General features: G+C 44.5%; 1 protein-coding gene across 2 annotated transcripts in view; it reads left to right on the top strand.

Moving 5' to 3' along the window:
- Positions 1-20033, top strand: part of LOC309549329 (cytochrome P450 2G1-like) — a 36909-nt gene extending 16876 nt beyond the window's left edge. For both annotated transcript variants that reach the window (XM_082249525.1, XM_082249526.1), the window contains 6 exons: positions 1900-2060; positions 3161-3337; positions 8491-8632; positions 11473-11660; positions 19552-19693; positions 19783-20033. In XM_082249525.1, the coding sequence (XP_082105651.1) occupies positions 1900-2060; positions 3161-3337; positions 8491-8632; positions 11473-11660; positions 19552-19693; positions 19783-20012 (1040 nt within the window). In that variant the 3' untranslated portion in view covers positions 20013-20033. The remainder of the gene's footprint in view (positions 1-1899; positions 2061-3160; positions 3338-8490; positions 8633-11472; positions 11661-19551; positions 19694-19782) is intronic.
- The last annotated feature ends 1116 nt before the right edge of the window (positions 20034-21149 follow it).

Genomic DNA, 21149 nt, shown 5'->3' with positions numbered 1-21149 from the left:
AAACATGTATTTTTTTTTTTTTTTATAAATCTTTGTACAAATATTGCATACAATCAATTATTATCAATATTATATTATATCATATTCTAAATATTATCAATTTCACAGTATTAAACTTTGCAAAGTAGAAACCATCAGTTGCACTTATTGAGCTGCTTAGATTAGGATTAGCTTTTTTTGTGTGTATGTAAGGCTGTTTAGTTTATTTAATTTAATGGGTTTTATTGCATTTGTGACTTTTCCTCTTTTTGTGTATTTACAATTTTCAATTTCAATTGTGTATTTTCAATTTCTTTTTTTTTTTTTTTTTTTTTTGTTGCTCCCTGGCACCAGAGATCGGCCTCAGTAACAACAACCCCTTCACTGACCAGGGGGTTGATGCTGCTGTTACCTTTGGGGGTCTGTGCAGCCTTTTACCTCTGGGGGGGGAGGGGGCCTTTGGGGGTTGCGTGCAGACTGTTACCTCCAGGAGAGGGGGGGTGGTTGCTGCATTTTACCTCCGGGGAGGAAGGGGTGATGTGTGCAGCCTGTCACCTCCCTTGTGTGAGCACTGCCTGTCACCTCCAATGGGCAGGTGTGTATGCAGCCTGTCACCTGGAGGAAGGGCGTGTGTTGGCACAACCTGTCACCTCCGGAGGTTGTGGGCATGTGCAGCCTGTCACCTATGGGCCAGCATGATTTTCCTTCTTCCTCTCTCTCTCTCTTCCTCTTGTAGGTAAGGTCACCACAGAGAGGAAAGGAAGTATTGGTGCTAGAAAAAGGGAAGTGGGCACCCTCTGGTGGTGGAAGGGTGACAGTGCAGGTTGTGCTGACTAGCTCGCCTGCCGCCCACACCCATCCCCGTTGTCCAGCCCCCAACAGGCCACAGACAGGCACCGGTCAGCATCGCAGGGGTTGAGTACCCCGCCCTTAGTACACCCATCACACCAGCAGGGATACTATACAGTCATTTACCCCAGCAAGAAAGCCAGTATGATGACAGAGCACTTCTACTGGACACTACACCTAATCTTAGTCAAGGGGCCGAGAATCTCCCAAAGTGAATGGAACTTCCCTGACCCCCCAAGAGACAAGATTCCCGGCAAAGACAATAGCACCCTAGGCCATCTAGCCAAAAGGCCTGGCATACTCCTATCCTTACGGCTCGCCAAAGTTGATCATCAAGTATTAGGGTCTCTCCCAAACAGACATGAGATATGACACAATATGACATTACAATACATTACATTACACCACACTACACCACCTAGACTTCAGGGCAGGCCTGGTTTGGCCACAGTCTACCATCATTATGGAGTGGAGGCACATATATCAACAGTGAAGTGACACGTAGAGAGAAAAATAAAAGGCATCATTGTATAATATAATGGCTAAACCTTGCAGCCCGGTAACAAACTTGCCCTAATCTCAGACAAAAGGCCTAGCTTATGAGGTATAGTGCAGACAAAAAGAGAGTGGTCTGTGACCACGTGCTGTTTCACACAGTGGGGTCTCGCACCCACAGTGTTACTCTAGCATGCCAGAGTTGCCACTACCAGAGGACATTTGATACTCAACCCTCAGACAGACCAGGTAGCACCACTTAAATCAGAAAGCATTGAGTCCCTCAAGTCTCTCCACACTAGGAAAGTAATACTGACTCCCACCTTATCCAGTGGATGCTTAATTTGGATTTTGATGAAGTTCCCTCAGGACCCCACCATACCAGCAGAAAGTTGAAAAAAGACACCAGTCCATCCAGTTCAACCTGTGTCAGCCATTCCTGCCAAAAGGCCAGAATTACAGTGGAGTACCCCTACTTGGCACTGATAATGACAGATACTATACTTGAACTTAGCCAAAATGTTGAGAAGCAATAAGGTCCCGTATTGTATTAAAGTTTATTCCTTACTTCCCCAGGAAAAGTATTCAATCCTCACACGGTTCTCAGTCGTGCAGTAAACAATGTAATAAACTTAGTGGTGTTCGGCCGACGCTGGGACTATGAAGACGAGACCTTCCTGAAATTTCTCTGCATCTCCAACAATCTGTTACAATTTCTCCGAAAGCCTCTAGGAGTGGTGAGTGCATTTTTTTTTCTTTTCTTATTTAAAGTTTTACTGGGTTCAAAAGAAATTGTACATCTTCAGCTAAATAGGTCAGTGAGGACTTGTTTTAACTACTTCAGCCCTGGAAGGTTTTACCCTCTTCTTGACTGTGTTGCTTTAACCACTTGCCAACCAGACACCGTATAACAGGTCGGCAGGTTCCCACGAATTGCGAAGCCAGCGGGGAAGCCGATCCACGGGGCAGGCAGCCGTGATTGCCGCCCGGCACCCACGATCACTCCCCAGAACGACGGTCTGCTGTTGTAAACAGCAAAGGGTAGAGGAAACCTGCAAGACAAGGGCGCGTGTGTGGTTATGAGTAAGCGATTTACATTGTGAAACACGTCAACCCGACACGTCTGTTTGTGCATTGCACTGTCTGTCTGCTTCATCTATGAAGAATAAAGGAGTTAGATTGTTTTCATCTTAAACTACCTTGAGTGTGGTCTTTATTTTTTGGAAGTTTCTGTGCTTGGACGGCGGATCCGACCTGCACCAGGTTTTGAACTTGCACCTGAGCGGCTCTCTACTCTGTTTGTTTTGGCAATCAAAGGGTTAACTGTGTTCCCTGGGTGTGCTTTCTAACTGTGTGGGGGATGGACTGACTGGAGGAAGAGAGTCATCTCTGTTCCTGATTAGCAGGAACACAAGAAGATCTCTTTCTGCCTCTGTGACAGAAGGACGGTCTGCCTTGTTTACATAGGCAGACCGCCATTCGGTCTCTGCTAGGAATGATCGGAGGGTCCCTGCGGCCATTGCATCCACTGGTCCCGCTGATTGGCTCCCGCTGTGTCCAATCACAGTGGGAGCGTGGCTCCGGCAGCGGGCGCACGCCCCCCAGGGCCGCCAATGATAATCACGTACAGGTATGTGATTTCGCGCTTAAGGGGCGCCCTGCCACGGTAAATGTACGTGGGGCGGTCCTTAAGTGGTTAAAGCTCTTTTACTGTTAAAATGTATAAATTCCTTACTATTCTGAGTCTGCGCACAAGTTCACTTGGGAGTAAGAGTAAGTAAGTACAGTAAGTAAAAAGAGAGAACTTATATATAAATTTGCTCTTCTCCCTCTTCAGGCATATTCTACATTTAACAGTCTAATGAAGCGTCTTCCAGGTCCCCATCAGAAGGTGTTTGCAGACTGTGAGCATGTGAAATCTTTCATCAGTGAGGAAATTAACTCTCACAGGAGATCCCTGGACCCAGAGTCCCCTCGAGACTTAATAGACTGCTTCCTCATTCAGGCCAACAAGGTAATGGGCTGTATACATTGGATTTTCTATGAAGAGGTCGTATATACTGTTTATTGACTGTGTTTAATATGTTTATGTACCTTTACTATGTGATCGGTATACTTTTTTGCAGGCATTTTTCTGCTTTCCTTACTATGTCTCACACTTTGTTTCCACCCATTTCTTCCTTCTTTCTACAACCGAGAACCATGTGAGGATTGAAGGCTGTACCTGGGGATGTAAGTCTTGCTGTCCACCTTGGAGCCTTCCCTCCAGCCCTGGGTCCAGCCTCCACTTTCTCCAGGATCTCCTTTCTGATGTTACCTGTCACAGGTCTGTGGAGTTTCTCCTCCTTATCATCCCTATGTACTATTCTGCAACCAGTGGAAATACTCTGCTATGGGTGTTGGCATCTTCTGTGCTCTCCCTGTTCAGAGTTCAAACTCTTTTGTGTTTTTAATGGATGACTTTTCTGTTTATTTCCACCTTCAGCACACTCATTTGGTGACTTTACACTGGGTTTATGTTTGTTTTTTTGGACTTGTCTCATAATCTACATTCCTGGTGCTGCAGGCTGCTCAGCATTGCCCCCTTTATACTTTTTCCTATACATACTGTACAGCATGTTCATCATGTTCTTCTATTCCAGTTCTGACTTAGCTTGGGTGCCCATCTTGCTTAGGCAGCATGGTACTCTGTCATGTAGTTCTTCTGTCTCTGACATCTGTTTATAGTGCCTGGATTTTCCCTTTTCCTTTATTTATGTCTACTGTGTATGCTATTTTGTTGTTTTTCTGTTGTCCCAAATTTTGACATTTGCCCAATATTGGGTTTAGCTGGAACCTTGACATTTGCACTTATTGATGTCATCACATATGGATAGTAATGATGGGAGGGGTTTTAGGGTATATACACTATATTACCAAAAGTATTGGGATGCTTGCCTTTACACACACACATGAACTTTAATGGCATACCACTCTAATGCCTCGTACACACGCAACGATTATCGGCCGACCGATCGTCCGACTTTTGTCCAGAGTGGTGTTTTGTTGGTTGGAATGTGCCTAGACTGCACACAAATTTTCTCGGCCAATAAAAATCTACTTCAGAAGTGATGTCATGTGCTGGTTTACTTTTCGTGTGTTTTTTCTTCTCTGAGCATGCCCAGTCTTGCTCATCAGATTTTTGTCTGCCGAAATCTGTACTGACTGACGGAAAATCGGCCGTTGTGTTGACGGCCAACAAAAATTTTATAGCCTGCACACCAGATTTTTTTCGGCCGAAAAGTCGGAGTTGGTTGTCGGAAGCATCATACTAACAAGCAGAAAATCGGCCATTGGCCAAAAATTCCCAGCCAATAATCGATGCGTGTGTACAAGGCATTAGTCCATAGGGTTCAACATTGAGTTGGCCCATCCTTTGCAGCAATAACAGCTTCAACTCTTCTGGAAAGGCTGTCCACAAGTTTTAGGAGTGTGTCTATGGGAATGTTTGACCATTCTTCCAGAAGCACATCAGGCACTGATGTTGGAGGAGAAGCATCTAGTTCGCAGTCTCCACTCTCATTCATTCCAAAGGTGTTCTATTGGGTTGGGGTCAGGACTCTCTGAAGGCCAGTCAAGTTCCTCCCTTGGTCATCCATGTCTATATGGACCTTGTTTGTGCACTGGTGTGCAGTCATGTTGGAACAGGAAGGGGACATCCCCAAATTGTTCCCACAAAATTGGGAGTATGAAATTGTCCAAAAGGTCTTGGTGTGCTGACACCTTAAGAGTTTCCTTCCCTGGAACTAAGGGGACAAGCCCAACCCTTGAAAAACAACCCAACACCATAATCCCCCCTCCACCAAATTATTTTGACCAGTGCACAAAACAAGGTCCATGAAGACCTTGATGAGTGAGTTTGGGGTGGAGGAACTTGACTGACCTGCACTGAGAACACCTTTGGGATGAATTAGAGCAGACTGCGAGCTAGGCCTTCTCTCCAACATCAGTGCCTGACCTCACAAATGTGCTTTTGGAAGAATGGTCAAACATTCTCACAGCCTTCTCAGAAGAGTTAAAGTTTTTATAGCTGCAAAGGTTGGCCAACACAATATTGAACCCTACGGACTAAGACTGGGATGCCATTAAAGTTCATGTGTGTGTGTAAAGGCAGGCGCCCCTATATTTTTGGTAATATAGTGTATGTTGTGTTACTTGACTTATTTGTTGTCCTGAAGAAGACGAGTTTGTGCCTCGTTGAGACTTCAAATAAAATCTTTACTGTGCATTCACCTCTCTAGACCCATGAGTGCCTTTCTCTCTATTGGATTTACATCAGGCAGTAGCATAGGATATCAGTTAATATTCTAATGCTGAGGGCCTATCTAGAAAATGTACACAACCTGCAGCAAATTGCTATGCTATTTATTTAGAATGGTACCCCAACACACAACTTTATTAGCGGGTAACATATATTTCATGTGGTACAGTCATGTGTACACTGTAGGGATCTCTGGTTAAATAACATTGTTATAAATGTCAAATTGAAAATAAGTTAAAGTGAAACTCCAGCCAATATGTTTTTAGCTCAGGACAGGCAGGAAGAGTTAAAACCTGATTCGGGCTTTGAACTCTGTATAGTCTGTCTGGCCTTACTTTCTGTATGGCCAAAAAAAAGATGGTAGATTACCTAACCCTTCAAACTCTATTAAAAACTTAAAAAGAGAATTATGGAAAGCAATTCAACTTGTATGACCTCTGCAGAAAACAAACTCTGATATAACTCTATTGCTGCTCACTTTTTTATTTCTATTATTAGAATTTTAAGCCTTTTGGTAGGCAACGCTTCCCATTGCCTACCTAATAATAGGCAGCCAATGGGAAGCGTACATGTCACCAAACAGTAATGGAGGCAATTGAAGAAAGACCTTACCACTCTGTAGTCCAGAAGAAAGGGGGATTGTAACTAAACATGTGACATGACCATTGTTCTAGAAATTTTATAGCTAGACAACTTCTATCATATTGTTTAGAGGTTCAAAATTAATTACTACTGCAGTAGGAAAGAAACACAAAAGATACACTCAGCATCTTTCCAAAAAAACTGTTCTGTTTATTCGGTGCATTTGAGTTTTTTTTTTTATACACATGATTATGTAGGGATCACATATATATTACAATTGTTCTTTTATGGTAACAAGGGGGCGTAACGTAGGCAGGCTAATTTCTTATAAGGACTCGAAAAAATGTAACATAAATAAAACATTATTTGTGCCATGTGCACAATGAGTGCAGTGTGTAATACATAGGCAAAGCATACAAAATAAAATACAGTTATATACAGAATTTACAATTTCTTTTACACCATGGACTAAGGTTAGAAAGTGGGCTTTTTAAATTGTATTTAATTAAGGGGACACTTAACAGAAAATATGCAAAAGTTAATGGGGAGGGTCCCTTGCCAGATTACCGCTTTAAGATAATGTTATGGTAAAGCCCAGTTGAGGTCTCTCAAACCATTTTATCTCTTCATAGTCCTGTATCCCTTACAAGTCATGATTTGTGACAGTTTTTTTCCTTGGAAATATGGTAAAATACATGTTTTGAACGTGAATAAATTGGGGGAAACTTTGAGCATTTTATTCAAAACAAAAAGGGCCACAGCAGACGTGTGCCACTAGCCCAATAAAAACATTTATTTGACAAATAATTATTAAAAACAAATATGCACTCGCCTTTGATAGCCTATTAAAAAAGTGTGGCTATAGTTTTGGCCAGAGACACAGCCTGGTAAAATGGCAGTCAAGTTCTTCCTCTGCACTGTTAACCAGCTGGCTTGCAAGACGGAGTGCGCCGGCTCAAATCTTTTCTGAGGCATTGAGTAAAGGTATACCGACGTCCTTTTGACAGAGTGAATTATGGTTCACTCCTACATCTCATATAGTGGGTTGCCACACCTCTCAGAAATATGTCCTAAACATGTACTTGTATTACAGAAGAAGTAAAAGGGCATGTTTGATGAGGTCTGGTACATTGTTTTGCACACTGAGTATAACTCTGGTGACAATTTTTTTGACAAAACACTAAAAAAATAAAAAAAGGCTCTTAGGGTGGGCCATACTGTATGGTCCACTTCTTAAGAGGAAGGACAATTCCCTGACCCCCCAGGATATACTGGACTAGTGATGGGGGCAAGACACACTTACGTCCACCTAGATTTAAGACTAAGCGGCTAAAGCTGAATGAGTACTAGGGGGATGGACTCTCCTGAAAAGAGACCCCCTGAGACAAAAGAGGAGGCTACCTAAGGGACACACATCCTCATCTAGTCTTCAGAGTAGTTCAGAAGAAACACTCTACAATCCAGGTGAAAAAAAAAATTACAGATATAAGTGCAAACTGACATACATGTGAAGAAAAAATAAATAAGAGAAAATAAAAAAGGTGCCAATGCAGGTTAGGTCTTGTGGCCTGGTAACAAAAAATTGCCCCAGTCTCAGCCAAAAAACCTAGCCCATGTGCATTAAAAAATATCTGTATCCCCAGAACGCCACTCCCAGGAGGCACTGACTTGACAGTGCAGGCGCTCTGCCTTCCCAGCCTTCAGCTAAGCAAAGTAGCACAGTTCAAATCAGGGGGCACTGTGCCCCTCAAAATCCTCCATGCCAGTGAATTACTCTTGACCCCTGCCTCATTCAGTAGGCACTTTGGTTTCTATTCTCAAGGAGAAGATCCCTTAGGCCCCCATCTTACCAGTAGGGATACTATACAGATTCAGAGGGCCAGAATGACAGTAGTGTACCCCTATTGAACACATTTTCCTCACCATTTGAATAACCAAAACCTTTTTCCATCTGGGCTCCACCGGGTCACTTTATCCCTTTACCCACCCAGGCCCTATTACAAACTCATGGGCTGATATGGAGGTAGGTCTGCTGCTGGTAATCTAAGGCCTCTCTCACACTCAAAACAGGCCTTTATAACTTTTAAAAATAGTTTTTTTGGCATGCATTCAATTAGCCTAATGCTTAATGCCTCCATTTGCTACCCAGTTCTACTAGTCTCCCAGCTTTAAACTTCTCTGGCAGGGAGTCTTTGAGTCTTTGAGGCACTGCATACCACTGCTGGAAATGTCCATAAATGAGCCTCAAACTGACTAAAACTTACAATTCTTCTTCTAAATTGCAGGAAAAAGATATGAAGCACAGCGAATTCTGCCAGGAGAATCTCCTGGTTACTGTTTTTGAACTTTTTATTGCCGGAACCGGGACCACATCCAGCACCTTACAATTCAGCTTGCTGGTGATGATAAAACACCAGAAGGTTCAAGGTAAGGTGATCAATGATCAGCAGAGGAACAATAACGGGGTGTTCAAAACATCGGTGAATTGAAGAACAAAAGCAAATGCCAACCTATTTGTCTCCCTCTACTCAACTCTCAGGGAAATGTCCACTTTTTCTGTGGCCGTTGTCAATCTATACTGATAAGAAACATTATAATATTTTTGAATCAGTTTTATACTAGTAGTTTCTTGTTTAACATTTACAGGTGTTTAGGGGATTGTTTACACTTGTGTTGCTCTCTTATGTGCTTTGCACTTAAATGAGTTTCAATTGCTAGCAATAATTACCATTGCTGGCAATACAGAAATGTTTAAAAAAAAAAAAAACGTTGTTGGGGTCTGGTATGGATTTTAAGGGGAACCCCATGCCAAAATTAAAACTGCGTGGGGTCCCCCCAAAATCTTTACCAGACCCATATCTGAGCATGCAGCCTAGCAGGTCAGGAAAGGAAGGGGGACGAGTGAGCCCCCCTGAGCCATACCAGGCCCTCAAGATGGGCAGGGTGCTTTGGGATGGGGGAGCTCTGCTCATGTTGACGGGGACAAGGGCCTCTTCCTGACAACCCTGGGCTGAAGTCGTGGGGGTCTGCAGGCCGGGGCTTATCGGAATCTGGAAGCCCCTTTTAACAAGGGGGGCCCCCAGATCTTGGCCCCTCTTTTTGTGAATGAGTATAGGGTACATAATACCCCTACCCATTTACCAAAAAAGTGTCAAAAAGAAATAAAAACATACGCACAGTTTTTGACAATTCCTTTGTTAAAAATAAAAAACACTGTCCCTTGATGTAGATTGATCGTCAATCATGACGCACGCCACCACCCCCGGACCCGAAAAAAAAAAATAGCCTGCAACGAAGGCTAACCATTGAATGCCTGCTCTGCCTTCTGACAGTTCTTAAATAGGTAAGGGACAGAGCCAGCTGGTACTGTCACCTGATGGCACTGCCCCCATGTGACGTCACTGATCGATGCATGCTAGGTCGGTGACGTCACATGGGGAGGGGCAACCCCCCTATGTTGAGGGCATGTGACCTTGTATGGTTCAGGAAGGAGGAAGGGGAGGTGCTCGTTTGCCCCCCCCCCCATTTCCTGACCAGGCTGCATGCTCAGATAAGGGTCTGGTATGGATTTTGGGGGGGACCCCCACGCTGTTTTTTCCACATTTTTCTATTGCCGTCAATGTTTTTTTTTTTTTTAATTAAGCTGTCAGTGGGGAAGCACATTGACAGCTGATGACTCATTCGTTGTTAAGGAAGCCGCAGCCGGCTTCCCAGGCTGCTCCATAACAACCAGCAATTTACTGTGCCCTGGCTTTGCCCAATTAGGGCATAAAATGCACTGTGTGGGCGAACATCCCGCCCAGCACCCCGCAAATTCAGGTGTTCGCTAAACGGGTAAACAGGTGATGTTCCAGGTTAACTTATGCTCGGTCCGAAGCGCTTGCCCAACACTAGTTAGCATAAGGTGGGCGATCGGGAACGGTAAACTGCAGTTCCACCACATATTTTTACTGCCACCCCAGATTCAAGTGTAAATGAGACCTAAAACTGATGCTGATTTTTATACATACAGATTATTTGACATAAAAGTAAACATTTAATACATGACAAAGGATTTCCAGAGAACTTTGGGTTAGCTAAAGAGCCAGAGCAGATTTAATCAACTCCTTTTTATCAGACACGTTGGGGTTGATTTACTAAAACTGGAGAGTGCAAAATCTGGTGCAGCTCTACATAGAACCCAATCAGCTTCCAGGTTTTTGTCAAACTTAATTGAACGAGCTGAAATTAAAAGCTGATTGGCTACCATGCACAACTGCACCAGATTTTGCACCCTCTAGCTTTAGTAAATCAATCCCAGTGTCTCTTATTGAAATGTTGGATGGAGCAATGCAGAGAATTAGTATATGTTAAAGTAGAAACATACCCAAATCCACAGCTCTGAGGTGACTCGGACTTGTTTTTCCAGCACATCTTACAGATGCTCGATTGGATTGAGATCTGGAGAATTTGGAAGCCAAGTCAACACTTCAAACCTATTGTTGTGTTTCTAAAACCATTCTTAAATTAATCAGACCAGGCCATCTTCTTCTATTGTTCCATGGTGCTTGTGGACATGGGTCAGCATGGGCACCCTGACCAGCCTGCAGCTACACAGCCCCATGCACCACAAACTGTGATGCACTGTGTGTTCTGATACCTTTCTGTTGGAACCAGTGTTCACTTTTTCAGCTAGTTGGGCTTCAGTAGTTCTTCTATTGGATTAGACTACTCAGGCCAGCATCACCACGGCAGTGTTATTTACTTTACCTGTCAGTAGTCATAATGTCATGGCTTAGCAGTGTATGTTTAATAGTGTAACTGTCAGATACAATTACATTATTAATAATCATAATGATAAAACAGTGTACCAAAATAAAAGCCTTTTTTTGTCCCTAAAAGTACATATAATTTAATTACGCAGATTTGTTATAAAGTTATTGTTAAGCTAAATTTGGCTTGAGCATCTAGGCATCAACGACCTCCAGTCACAAAAAGGTTTTGCTGTCCTTCAAACTTGAAGCACTTGATGGACAACAGTGAAAATGAAAGCGTAAAAGTGACTTCACATTGACCACAATAACAGATAGGCAAATAGCTTTTTTTTTTTATTCTGCAGATAATCCTGCCATTCAGCAATCACAATTGTTCCTCAACCATGTGACATTCTCCTAAATCTTTTCTCTCTATTACCAAATATTTATTTTACAGGGAAATAGAGAATTTTTAAGGGTGCACATTTTTATTGAAGTAATGTTGCATTTTGGAATATTCTATTCTTTTCTTAGAGAGAATACAGGAGGAAATAGACTCAGTCGTTGGGCCAGACAGACTACCCAGTATCGCTGATCGCTTAGAAATGCCATACACCAATGCTGTCATCCATGAAATCATGAGATACTTAGACCTCGTCCCAATGGCACTTCCACATAAGGTCACCGAGGATACAAACTTCAGAGGCTTCACCCTTCCCAAGGTAAGACCCATTTTATTTTTCTGATCCTGCCAATAACATACTTCCTGTCTCAAGGTGACAAAAGCATTGTCACTGAAGAACAGGAAGCATGTTCAGACTACAGAATACCCCCTACTTTTTTGTATAACATGGGTTGGCAGAGGGAGGGTTCTGTAGTTGATAGAGGAGAACTGGGAACTTTATAAATATGTCAACAGGCAAGAGAAAAAAAGCAACCGATCACAAACAGGATGTCGCCTCATTGGGGTTGACTTACTAAAACTGGAGAGTGCAAAATCTGGTGCACCTCTGCAAAGAAACCAATCAGCTTACAGATTTCTTTTTTGTCAAAGCTTAATTAAACAACCTAGAAGCTGATTGGTTTCTATGCAGAGCTGCACCAGATTTTGCACTCTCCAGTGTTGGTAAATCAACCCCATTGTGACCAAAACTAAACCCAGGGCTTTTTTTCTCAGAGAATAGGTGCAGGAACTCCTTCCTTCTGAGTCACCCCTTGACTCCGTCCCCTACCACCCCCGAGCACCGTTCCTTGGTTTCACCTCCTACCCACCTCCCAGTACCACCCCTTTTAGAGAATTACCGATAATAAGAAAGGCAATATAATAGATCTAGAAACAATGGACACCCCAGCGACAATAGATCCACCCCTGCAACAATGGACTTCCAACATCAAGCATCAATAGACTCTCCAGCAGCCAGCAGCATTAGACCCCTCCCTCAACAGTAGATCCCTCCCAGCAATGATTGATTCCCTGCAACATGATACCCCACCAGCAACAACAGACTTACCTAACAACAATAGACCATCTGCGCAAACAGATCCCCTCCAGCAGCAAATAGATCCCCTCCAGCAGCAAATAGATCCCCTCCAGCAACTCTAGATTCCCCAGTAGCCAGCATCAATATACCCTCCAGCAGCCAGCAACAAAGATCCCTCCCTCAACAATAAATCCCTCCCAGCAACAACTGACCCACCAGCCACAAAAGACTCACCCCAGCAACAATACATCCCCATGAGCAACAGAAAACCTCCCCAACAACAATAGACCCCCATCCTCTGCAAAAATAGCAGCAATAGATTCCCTATTAGCCAGCATCAATAGACCCTCCAGCACACCCCAGCACTCCTTGCCATTACATACATTCAGTTCTGGAGGTGCCGGAACTGCGTTCCCCCGCGTTCCCGCTGAAAAAAAGCCCTGACTAAACCAATAATGAAAGATTGCTTCAACTCTGTTCTCCACATACAGGAGAGGTCCCTCAGATGTGTTTTGCCTCCTAGTGGGCTTAATTGATGAGGCACTTCCACTAAAGGACAAAATGCATCTGAGGGACCTCTCCTACAGAGGGAGGGCAGAGCTGAAGTCATCTTACATTACTGTAAGTTTAGTCTTGGTCTAAGTGAGTTGCTGTCCTGTGTGTGATCAGTTGCCATTTATCTGCAGCATATTGTAGCCTGACAAGCTGTTCTCTATAGTCTGCACCTGTTCATTACATATCATGTTGGCTGATACCAGTGATAGGAGCATTAGGCTCCTTTCACACGCTGCGCTGCGTGCTGCAGTCCGTTCTCTGCTCATCGGGGATCGATCCGCCGATCACCGCTGAGCAGGCGGATGACAGCTCCGTCTCCGCACTGTGTGCGGAGAGGGAGGTGTCAGAGCCCTGCTGCTCTATATGGGGAATCGGATGAGAATGGACCGCCTGTCCGCTCACATCCGATCCCATCCGATTCGTTCCCCTGGACGGATGGAAAATAGGGTTTCCATCCGTCCGGATTTCACGGACAGGATCGGATGCGGATTGCAATGGGTGTCAGCGGACATGTCTCCGCTGACATCCGCTGCTCCATAGGGTAGCATGGAGAATCCGATCAGATCTGCCTAAAATCTGATCGGATCGTTCGTGTGAAAGGACCCTTAGAGCCGTTATTTGTCTACAGATTACCAGGCAAGTTTTTCTTAATTTTTTTTTTTTTTCATTTATAATGAACGGATATAACAAAACACTTTCAATGCTACAGTATATTTAGTTGACCAAAATGGAGCAAATAAGAGAAGTTCATGGTTTGGTTTTATATTCATTTTAACAAGGTGAATCATCTACTGGAGGTATGTGTAATTTTAGATGATTTTATATAAATAAGGACAGGGCTTGAGATATGGTAAACCACTCGGTCAACATGTTGTATCTCTGTACGGGATATGGATACTGAATGTTCTAGTAAACAATGAACTTTTAAACAATCTGACCTTTAAAAAAAAAAAAGATAGAATTTACCTGCCTATCTAAATGTAATGTATAACTGACCAGCCGAGAGGAAAAAGGAAACCCTAATGTGTTTTCTGTGCATGACTATTTTTTGTAATATTTAACCACTTTACCACCGGAGGATTTTGCTGTCTTACGTCCAGGCCACTTTTTGCGATTTGGCACTGTGCGACTTTAACTGACAATTGCGCGGTCGTGCGATGCCATACCCAAACTAAATTTACGTCCTTTTTTGATATTTGATCACCTGTGCGATTTTTACTTTTTGCGCTATAAACGAGAAAATAGCGTAAATTTTGAAAAAATAACAATATTTTTCACATTTTTTTATATGAAATTCCCCCCAAAAAATGCAATTTGTTTTCTGCTTCCTATGTTTTGTAAAAAAAATCACAATAAGCGTATTTTGATTGGTTTGCGCAAAAGTTATTGCGTTTACTAACTAAGGGAAAGATTTCTGTCATTTTTGGTGTTTTTTTTTTTAACGCGTAATGGCGGCGATCTGCGATTTTTTTGCGGGACTGCGACATTGCGGCGGACAGAGCGGACCCTTGACTGACATTTTTGACACTTTTGGGGCTACCAGTGACATTACTACAGTAATCGGTGCTATACATATGCACTGTTACTGTAAAAATGACACTGGCCGGGAAGGGGTTAATTTTTATTGGAGAGGGAGGGGTTAATGTATGCCTGGTACTTACTAACGTGTGTGGGGGGAGGTGACTGAGTGACACAAGGACAGATCGCAGGTTCAGCTATGCTGAACACTGCAATCTGACCCTGTCTGTCACTTAGGAGATCCGCCCGCTTTGTTTACACAAGCGGGCGGATCTCCAGACTCGATTCCCCAACGATCGGGGAAGAGCAGCGGCGATCGCCGCCGCTCCTCGCCTGGCCCGACTCCCGCGGTGACTGAATACAGCGGGAGCGAGCCTCCGGCGGCACACGAGCGCCGCCCACAAGGGGAGGAGTCCAGCGACGTAGGTCTACGTCGCTGGACAGGAACGAGCCACTGTGCCGCAGTAGAGGCACAGTAAGCGGGGGTAAAGTGGTTAATAGAAGGAACTCTCTAATTGCTTTACTTGCTGGTCAATAATGTTATGATTTTATTGTATAACCTTTATACAAACATGAACTTTAATGACATCCCAGTCTTAGCCTGTAGGGTTCAATATTGAGTTGGCCCACCCTTTGCAGCTATAACAGCTTCAACTCCTCTGGGAAGGCTGTCCACAAGGTTTAGGAGTGTCTATGGGAATGTTTGACCATTCCCTTAGAACCACATTTGTGAGGTCAGGCACTGATTTTGGACGGGAAGGCCTGGCTCGCAGTCTCCGCTCTAATTCATCCTGATAGTCTTTTACCAGGTTGAGGTCAGGACTCTGTGCAGGCCAGTCAAGTTCCTCCACCTCAAACTTGCTCATCCTTGTCTTTATGGACCTTTCTTTGTGCACTGCTCCAAACAATTTGGTGGATGGGAGATTATGGTGTGGGGTTGTTTTTTAGGGGTTGGGCAAGACATTTTGGACAACTTTGTGGGAACAGTTTGGGGATGGCCCCTTGCTGTTCCAACATGATTGCGCACCAGTCCTGACATCAACCTCAGGCTGCATGATATTTGCACACATTTTTATCAAACCTGTAGCTAACATACAGCTCAGAGTACGGAGTGGGCCAATACAATGTATGTAAGGTATACCCTATCTGCAGACAGGGTTGGTTAGGAATATTTAATGTATGATACAGCATACAGAGTGGTGCAGACAGGAGAAATGACAAAACAGCAATGCACAACAAATTAAGAGGCTAAGTTCATCTTTACAGAAAAAATAATAAATGTACATATTTTTGCAGAAAAAAAATGTACATTTATTATTTTTTTCCTGCAAGAGCCTGGAAAGCATTGCACCCATTAACAGTAGATCATGGGTGTAATGTGGGCTCCTGTAGACATGTCCTCCAACTTTCAGCCCATACCTCTGTACAGGCTTTCATTTTTTAAGCCAGTGGGCATTTCAATGGACTATTAATGCACACATTAGCACCCCTGCAGCCCAATTAAACTACAAATCCATCTGCCATTGTGAAAGAAGGTACTTGTAGTTTATTCATTCACAGGAATCTGTGAATGAATGATGTGGCTGTATGGGCATAGCCTGGACTGTTTTTAAAAAGTGACAGCGAATGCGGGGAGAAGAAACCCTGTCTGATATCACAGGGTGGGGGGGGTCAGGTGGGGGAGAAGGGGCAGGAGCCTGAACTGCAGTCCCCACCAGACCCTGCAGAAGAAGAAAGGGAACCTGTGTACACGAAATAGCTTCCTCTTGCAATGGGGGGCTTGAAAAGTGGACATCACTGTTCAGTGTCCACCACTACTGCTGCATAATGGCGGCCTGAGCAGAATCCCATATGCTGAGTCACCTGAGTGCAGAGTATAGAGTGGACTAGTTGATGTGTGGAATCGGATGGTGAGCTGCAATATCACTGGCAATGGTGAGCTGCTGATGAAAGCCGCTTTCTCTCCCTCCTGACGGCTTTTAGCTGCTGTAGGGAGAGACAGACACAGGTTATCGTTCTGTAATTGGTAATGGTCCTCCTCCCTGTTCTGCTGACATCTGATTCCCCCTGTGTGTGTACCCCCTTTGACTTGAGCTCCAGATGCCGAGACCAGTTGCTGGCCATGGTCCATTGCACACTGCCGCTGCATATGGGAAGCAGTGCAGGGAGTGTGCTGCCATATGTGTGAGCACCAATGGTGAGAGCAGTGAATGAGGAATGATGGGTATAGGAGGGATTGCTATGGATAGGAAGTAAGGAGGCTGCTAAGTGCAGAGGGGTGAGAGCTGGGGGTGGGGGTATTCTAGGTGCAGAAGGGTGAGAGCTGTGGATATGGAGGGTATTCTAGGTGCAGAGGGGTGAGAGCTGTGGATGGGGTGTATTTTAGGTTCAGAAGGGTGAGAGCTGTGGATATGGAGGGTATTCTAGGTGCAGAGGGGTGAGAGCTGTGGTGGGGGGGGGGGTATTGCAGGTGCAGAAGAGTGAGAGCTGTGGATATGGAGGGTATTCTAGTTGCAGAGGGGTTAGAGCTGGAGATGGAGGGTATTCTAGGTGCAGAGGGGTGAGAGCTGTGGATGGGGGGGTATTCTAGATGCAGAAGGGTGAGAGCTGTGGATATTATGGAGGGTATTCTAGGTGCAGAGGGGTGAGAGCTGTGGATGGGGGAGGGGGGGTAATGTAGGTGCAGAAGAGTGAGAGATGTGGATATGGAAGGTATTCTAGTTGCAGAGGGGTGAGAGCTGTAGATAGGGGGTGCTAGGTGCAGAGGGGTAAGACCTGTGGATGGAGGGCTGTTAAAAGGAGTAGAGCTAGGAAAGAGGAGGGTATTTTAGGTGCAGAGGGGTGAGAGCAGTAGATTGGGGAGTATTCTAAGAGCAAAGGGGTGAGAACTGTGGATTGGGGTCCTAGATGTAGAGGAACAAGAGCTGTGGATGGGGGTGGAGGGGGGAATGGGGTGCTAGGTGCAGAGGGATGAGAGCTGTGGATGGGAAGGGTATTCTAGGTGCAGAGGGGTGAGAGCAGTGGATGGGAGTATTCTAGGTGCAGAGGGGTGAGAGCTGTGGATAAGGGGTGCTAGGTACAGTGGGGTAAGAGCTGTGGATGGAGGGGTATTCTAGGGGCAAAGGAGTGAGAACTGTGGATGGGGGTTCTAGATGTAGAGGGACAAGAGCTGTGGATGAGGGTGGAGGGGGGGATGGGGTGCGAGGTGCAGAGGGATGAGAGCTGTGGATGGGGAGGGTATTTTAGGTGCAGAGGAGTGAGAGCAGTGAATGTGGGTATTCTAGGTACAGTGGGGTAAGAGCTGTGGATGGGGGGTATTCTAGGTGCAGAGGCATGAGCTGTGGATGGGGAGGGATGTGCTAGGTGCAGAGGGTTGGGAGCTGTGGATGGGGAGGTGCTAGGTACGACCCTATATAGTAACAAAGGCTGCCTGCGCACAACAATAGCCACATTAAAAAAAAAACTGATTCACACTGTACAGGACACAGCACCTATGTGAATGAGCCCCAAGATCTAATTTACACTCAAGTTAATTTATTAACTGCATGTCATAGGTTTAGCAGGAAATTTGTAAGTTATGCTATGTTTGTGTCCGCTAATAATGATTTTAATTTATTTTTTTGAAAATATTGTGTGATATTTTCGGGGGAGGGGTCTGTCAGGTAGGCTGTACGGGACCCCATGATTTCTAACAGTGGGGGGCATGCCTGCACAAGTGCCCCCACAGCAGCCTGTTCTTTTTCTATAAAATTTCTTCTTTTAGCCCACAGTGCGAAAAATAAAAATGAAGTGAGCAAAAAAGTGCATGTGAACACAAATAAAAAAATGCACTTACTGTAGGATGTGTCTTATATTCCCCTTCCAAAAAGTAAGGATCCTTCTCTACGCTCCTGGGGTGCAAGAATCCTGACATGGGTTAAGCACACTCAGGTACACCTAGCCAAATGGCCCATTAGACTCCTCTATTCCTTAAGCCAACCAAAGAGTACTAGGCGGGGGCCTCTCCCAAAAGAGACTCCCCAGGGCAAAGGAGGAAGGAACATAACGGGAACCGATCCTCCCCCTAGACCTCAAGGTAGGCCCCAAGACCCATACCGTACAATCCAGAGTGAAAGGAAAAAAAAAAAACCATAAGTGTGAGTGACACACGTGGATAGAAAATAAATATTAAAAAAAAAACAAAGTGCCAGTGCATGTGCATTTGCCAGGCCTTGCAACCTTGTAACAAAATTGGTCCAATCTTGGCCAAAGGGCCCAGTCAATGATGTGTTGTGTAGTATACAAGCTTGGGTGACATGGCCTAGTGCTGTTTCACAAAGTATGGTCCCACACCCATAGTGCTACTCCAGCACCCCCAAGGCACCACTCCCAGGAGCGCTTAACACAGCAACCTCTTTGCCTTCTCTGCCCCAGACCAGGTAGCACAGTCAAATCAGGAGGCACATGGCACCTTGGAATCTTCCACAATGGAATCACTCACAGCTCCCATCTCACCAATTGGGTGCACCAATTTCTGTTTCCAATGTAAGATCCATCAGGACCCCATCATACCAGCAGATCATCTCAGACCATAATGTCACAATGACAGTGGAGCACCCCTACTGAGCACTGATAAGAACAGATACTAAAGCCGAGAAGGGATTCTTTAAGAACCTATACCACAATAGCATCTGTCCTGCCTGTTAGTAGGCTGCCAGCCCTGTTGCATTCAGTCAGACCACCATATATGTATTTTGGGATAGACTGAAATTGAGCAGGAAAGACCAACCTTGCACCATCCCTGTTACAGGTTACCATCCAAAGGTCAGGGCTTCTCATATGTTAGAAAAAGCCTTCTCCTAGGGGAATCCAAAATTACCTCCCAAGATTCCTCACCAAAGCCACATAAGAATACAAAACTATTATATTTTCACAATTCTAAATACAACATAAGAATTGAGGACTTTGTTCCCAGGACTCAGATCTTTAAGTGGGCCAAATGTGTAAAAATCATCTGTTGCATGTGCTGTTAGCAAAATGTGCTGATACTATCAATGTCTTTCATGTCATTGTGTCACAGGGGACAACAGTGATTCCTCTGATTGGTTCTGCACTATCAGACCCAGAATACTGGAAGTCACCCTATGAATTTAATCCAGAAAATTTCCTGGATGAGAATGGGAAGTTCTGTCCACAGGAAGCTCTCATTCCTTTCTCTGCAGGTAAGAAACTGAAAGAGAAATAATCGTAGTAGTTTCCTCTGCCATGTAATATGCTCATGCTTCTATCTGCTGCTTTCTGGTTGTTCCAGGAAAGAGGATCTGCCCTGGGGAAGGTCTGGCTCGGATGGAGATCTTTCTCTTCCTCACCGCTCTGCTCCAGAAGTTCTCCTTCCACCCTGAAAACCCAACTGATACATTCGATCTGAACGTGCTACGATGTGCTACCCGAAAAGAGGGGCTCTCCTACAATTTAAGAGCCAATCCCAGAATGGAGAAAATGAATGGACACACAAATCATAGATTCAAGGGCACACTCTAGTAAAACGGAACATTATCTTTTCCAGCGCTTCCAAAAGTCATTTGATTCTGTAGACATCTTAAACGCTTTACTTGGAAGACGGACACTCCCACTCCCTCACCTTTCTCTAGAAGTCTTATTGCTAATAATTCTATGAATTTACAGTATTGTAGTTTGTAGCTTGTCTAAGCCTAAAGCCACGTACACACAATAAGAAATTCGGCTGGGAAATTTCGTCCGACGACCGATCTGCCGATTTTTGACTTGTTAGTATGGTGCTTCCAACAACCGACTCCGACTTTTTGGCCGAAAAAAATCTGGTGTGCATACTATATAATTTTTGTTGTCCGTCAACACACGTCTGATTTTCGTCTCATTAGTACAGATTTCGATGGGGAAAAATCTTATGAGCAAGACTAGGCATGCTCAGAGATGAAAAAACACATAGAAAGCAATCCAACACATGACATCACTTCTAAAATAGAATTCTGTCGTACGGGAAAATTTGTGTGCAGTTTAGAGCACATTCCAACCAACAGACGCCACTCTGGACAAAAGACGGACGACCGGTCAGCGGAAATTCGTTGCGTGTGTACGAGGCTTAACACTACAGGTTGAGTTCTAGCAGTGAATGGTCCCACTGAACTCATGCTCAAACACTTTAGCATTAGGGTGCTTTCACACTGCTGGTCACAGCACAGGTGTAGTGCAGTGTAGTGCAGTGTACACGCGGTTTTTGTGAGGGTTACCTGCGCATTCCCAAAAACTTACTAGATCTTACTAAAACTATTAGATTGGGTGTTTTTAGCACATTTTCAGAAATTGCACCAAAAGTTCTGCATGCTGCATCTTTGGTGCACTTTCAGAAAAAGGCTCGATCTTAAGACGTCTAAGGGAAAGAGTGGGAGACCCATACTAGAACCATGGGTATATTCCAAAAAAGAGATAAATGCTATTCAGCACCCCACTCCTGCGCTCAGAACCCGGTCCTCAGGCTGCCTCAATCCCGGAACTCGTACTCATACTTGGCATCCGTTATGGCTAGGCTTTGCTGCCCCTTACGACCGGGGCGGTCGACCAGACACTGTAGATACAAAACAAAGAAAGGGCGCACCAGCCTAGCGCATTATCCTCAGCGAGTTTATTGATAATATTAAG

The sequence above is a fragment of the Pelophylax lessonae genome (genome assembly GCF_965119305.1).
Source record: "Pelophylax lessonae genome assembly, chromosome: 3".
In the NCBI taxonomy this organism is placed as follows: Eukaryota; Metazoa; Chordata; class Amphibia; order Anura; family Ranidae; genus Pelophylax; species Pelophylax lessonae.
Note: the sequence above shows the minus strand (reverse complement) of the source record. Positions and strands in the feature narration are given on the sequence as shown.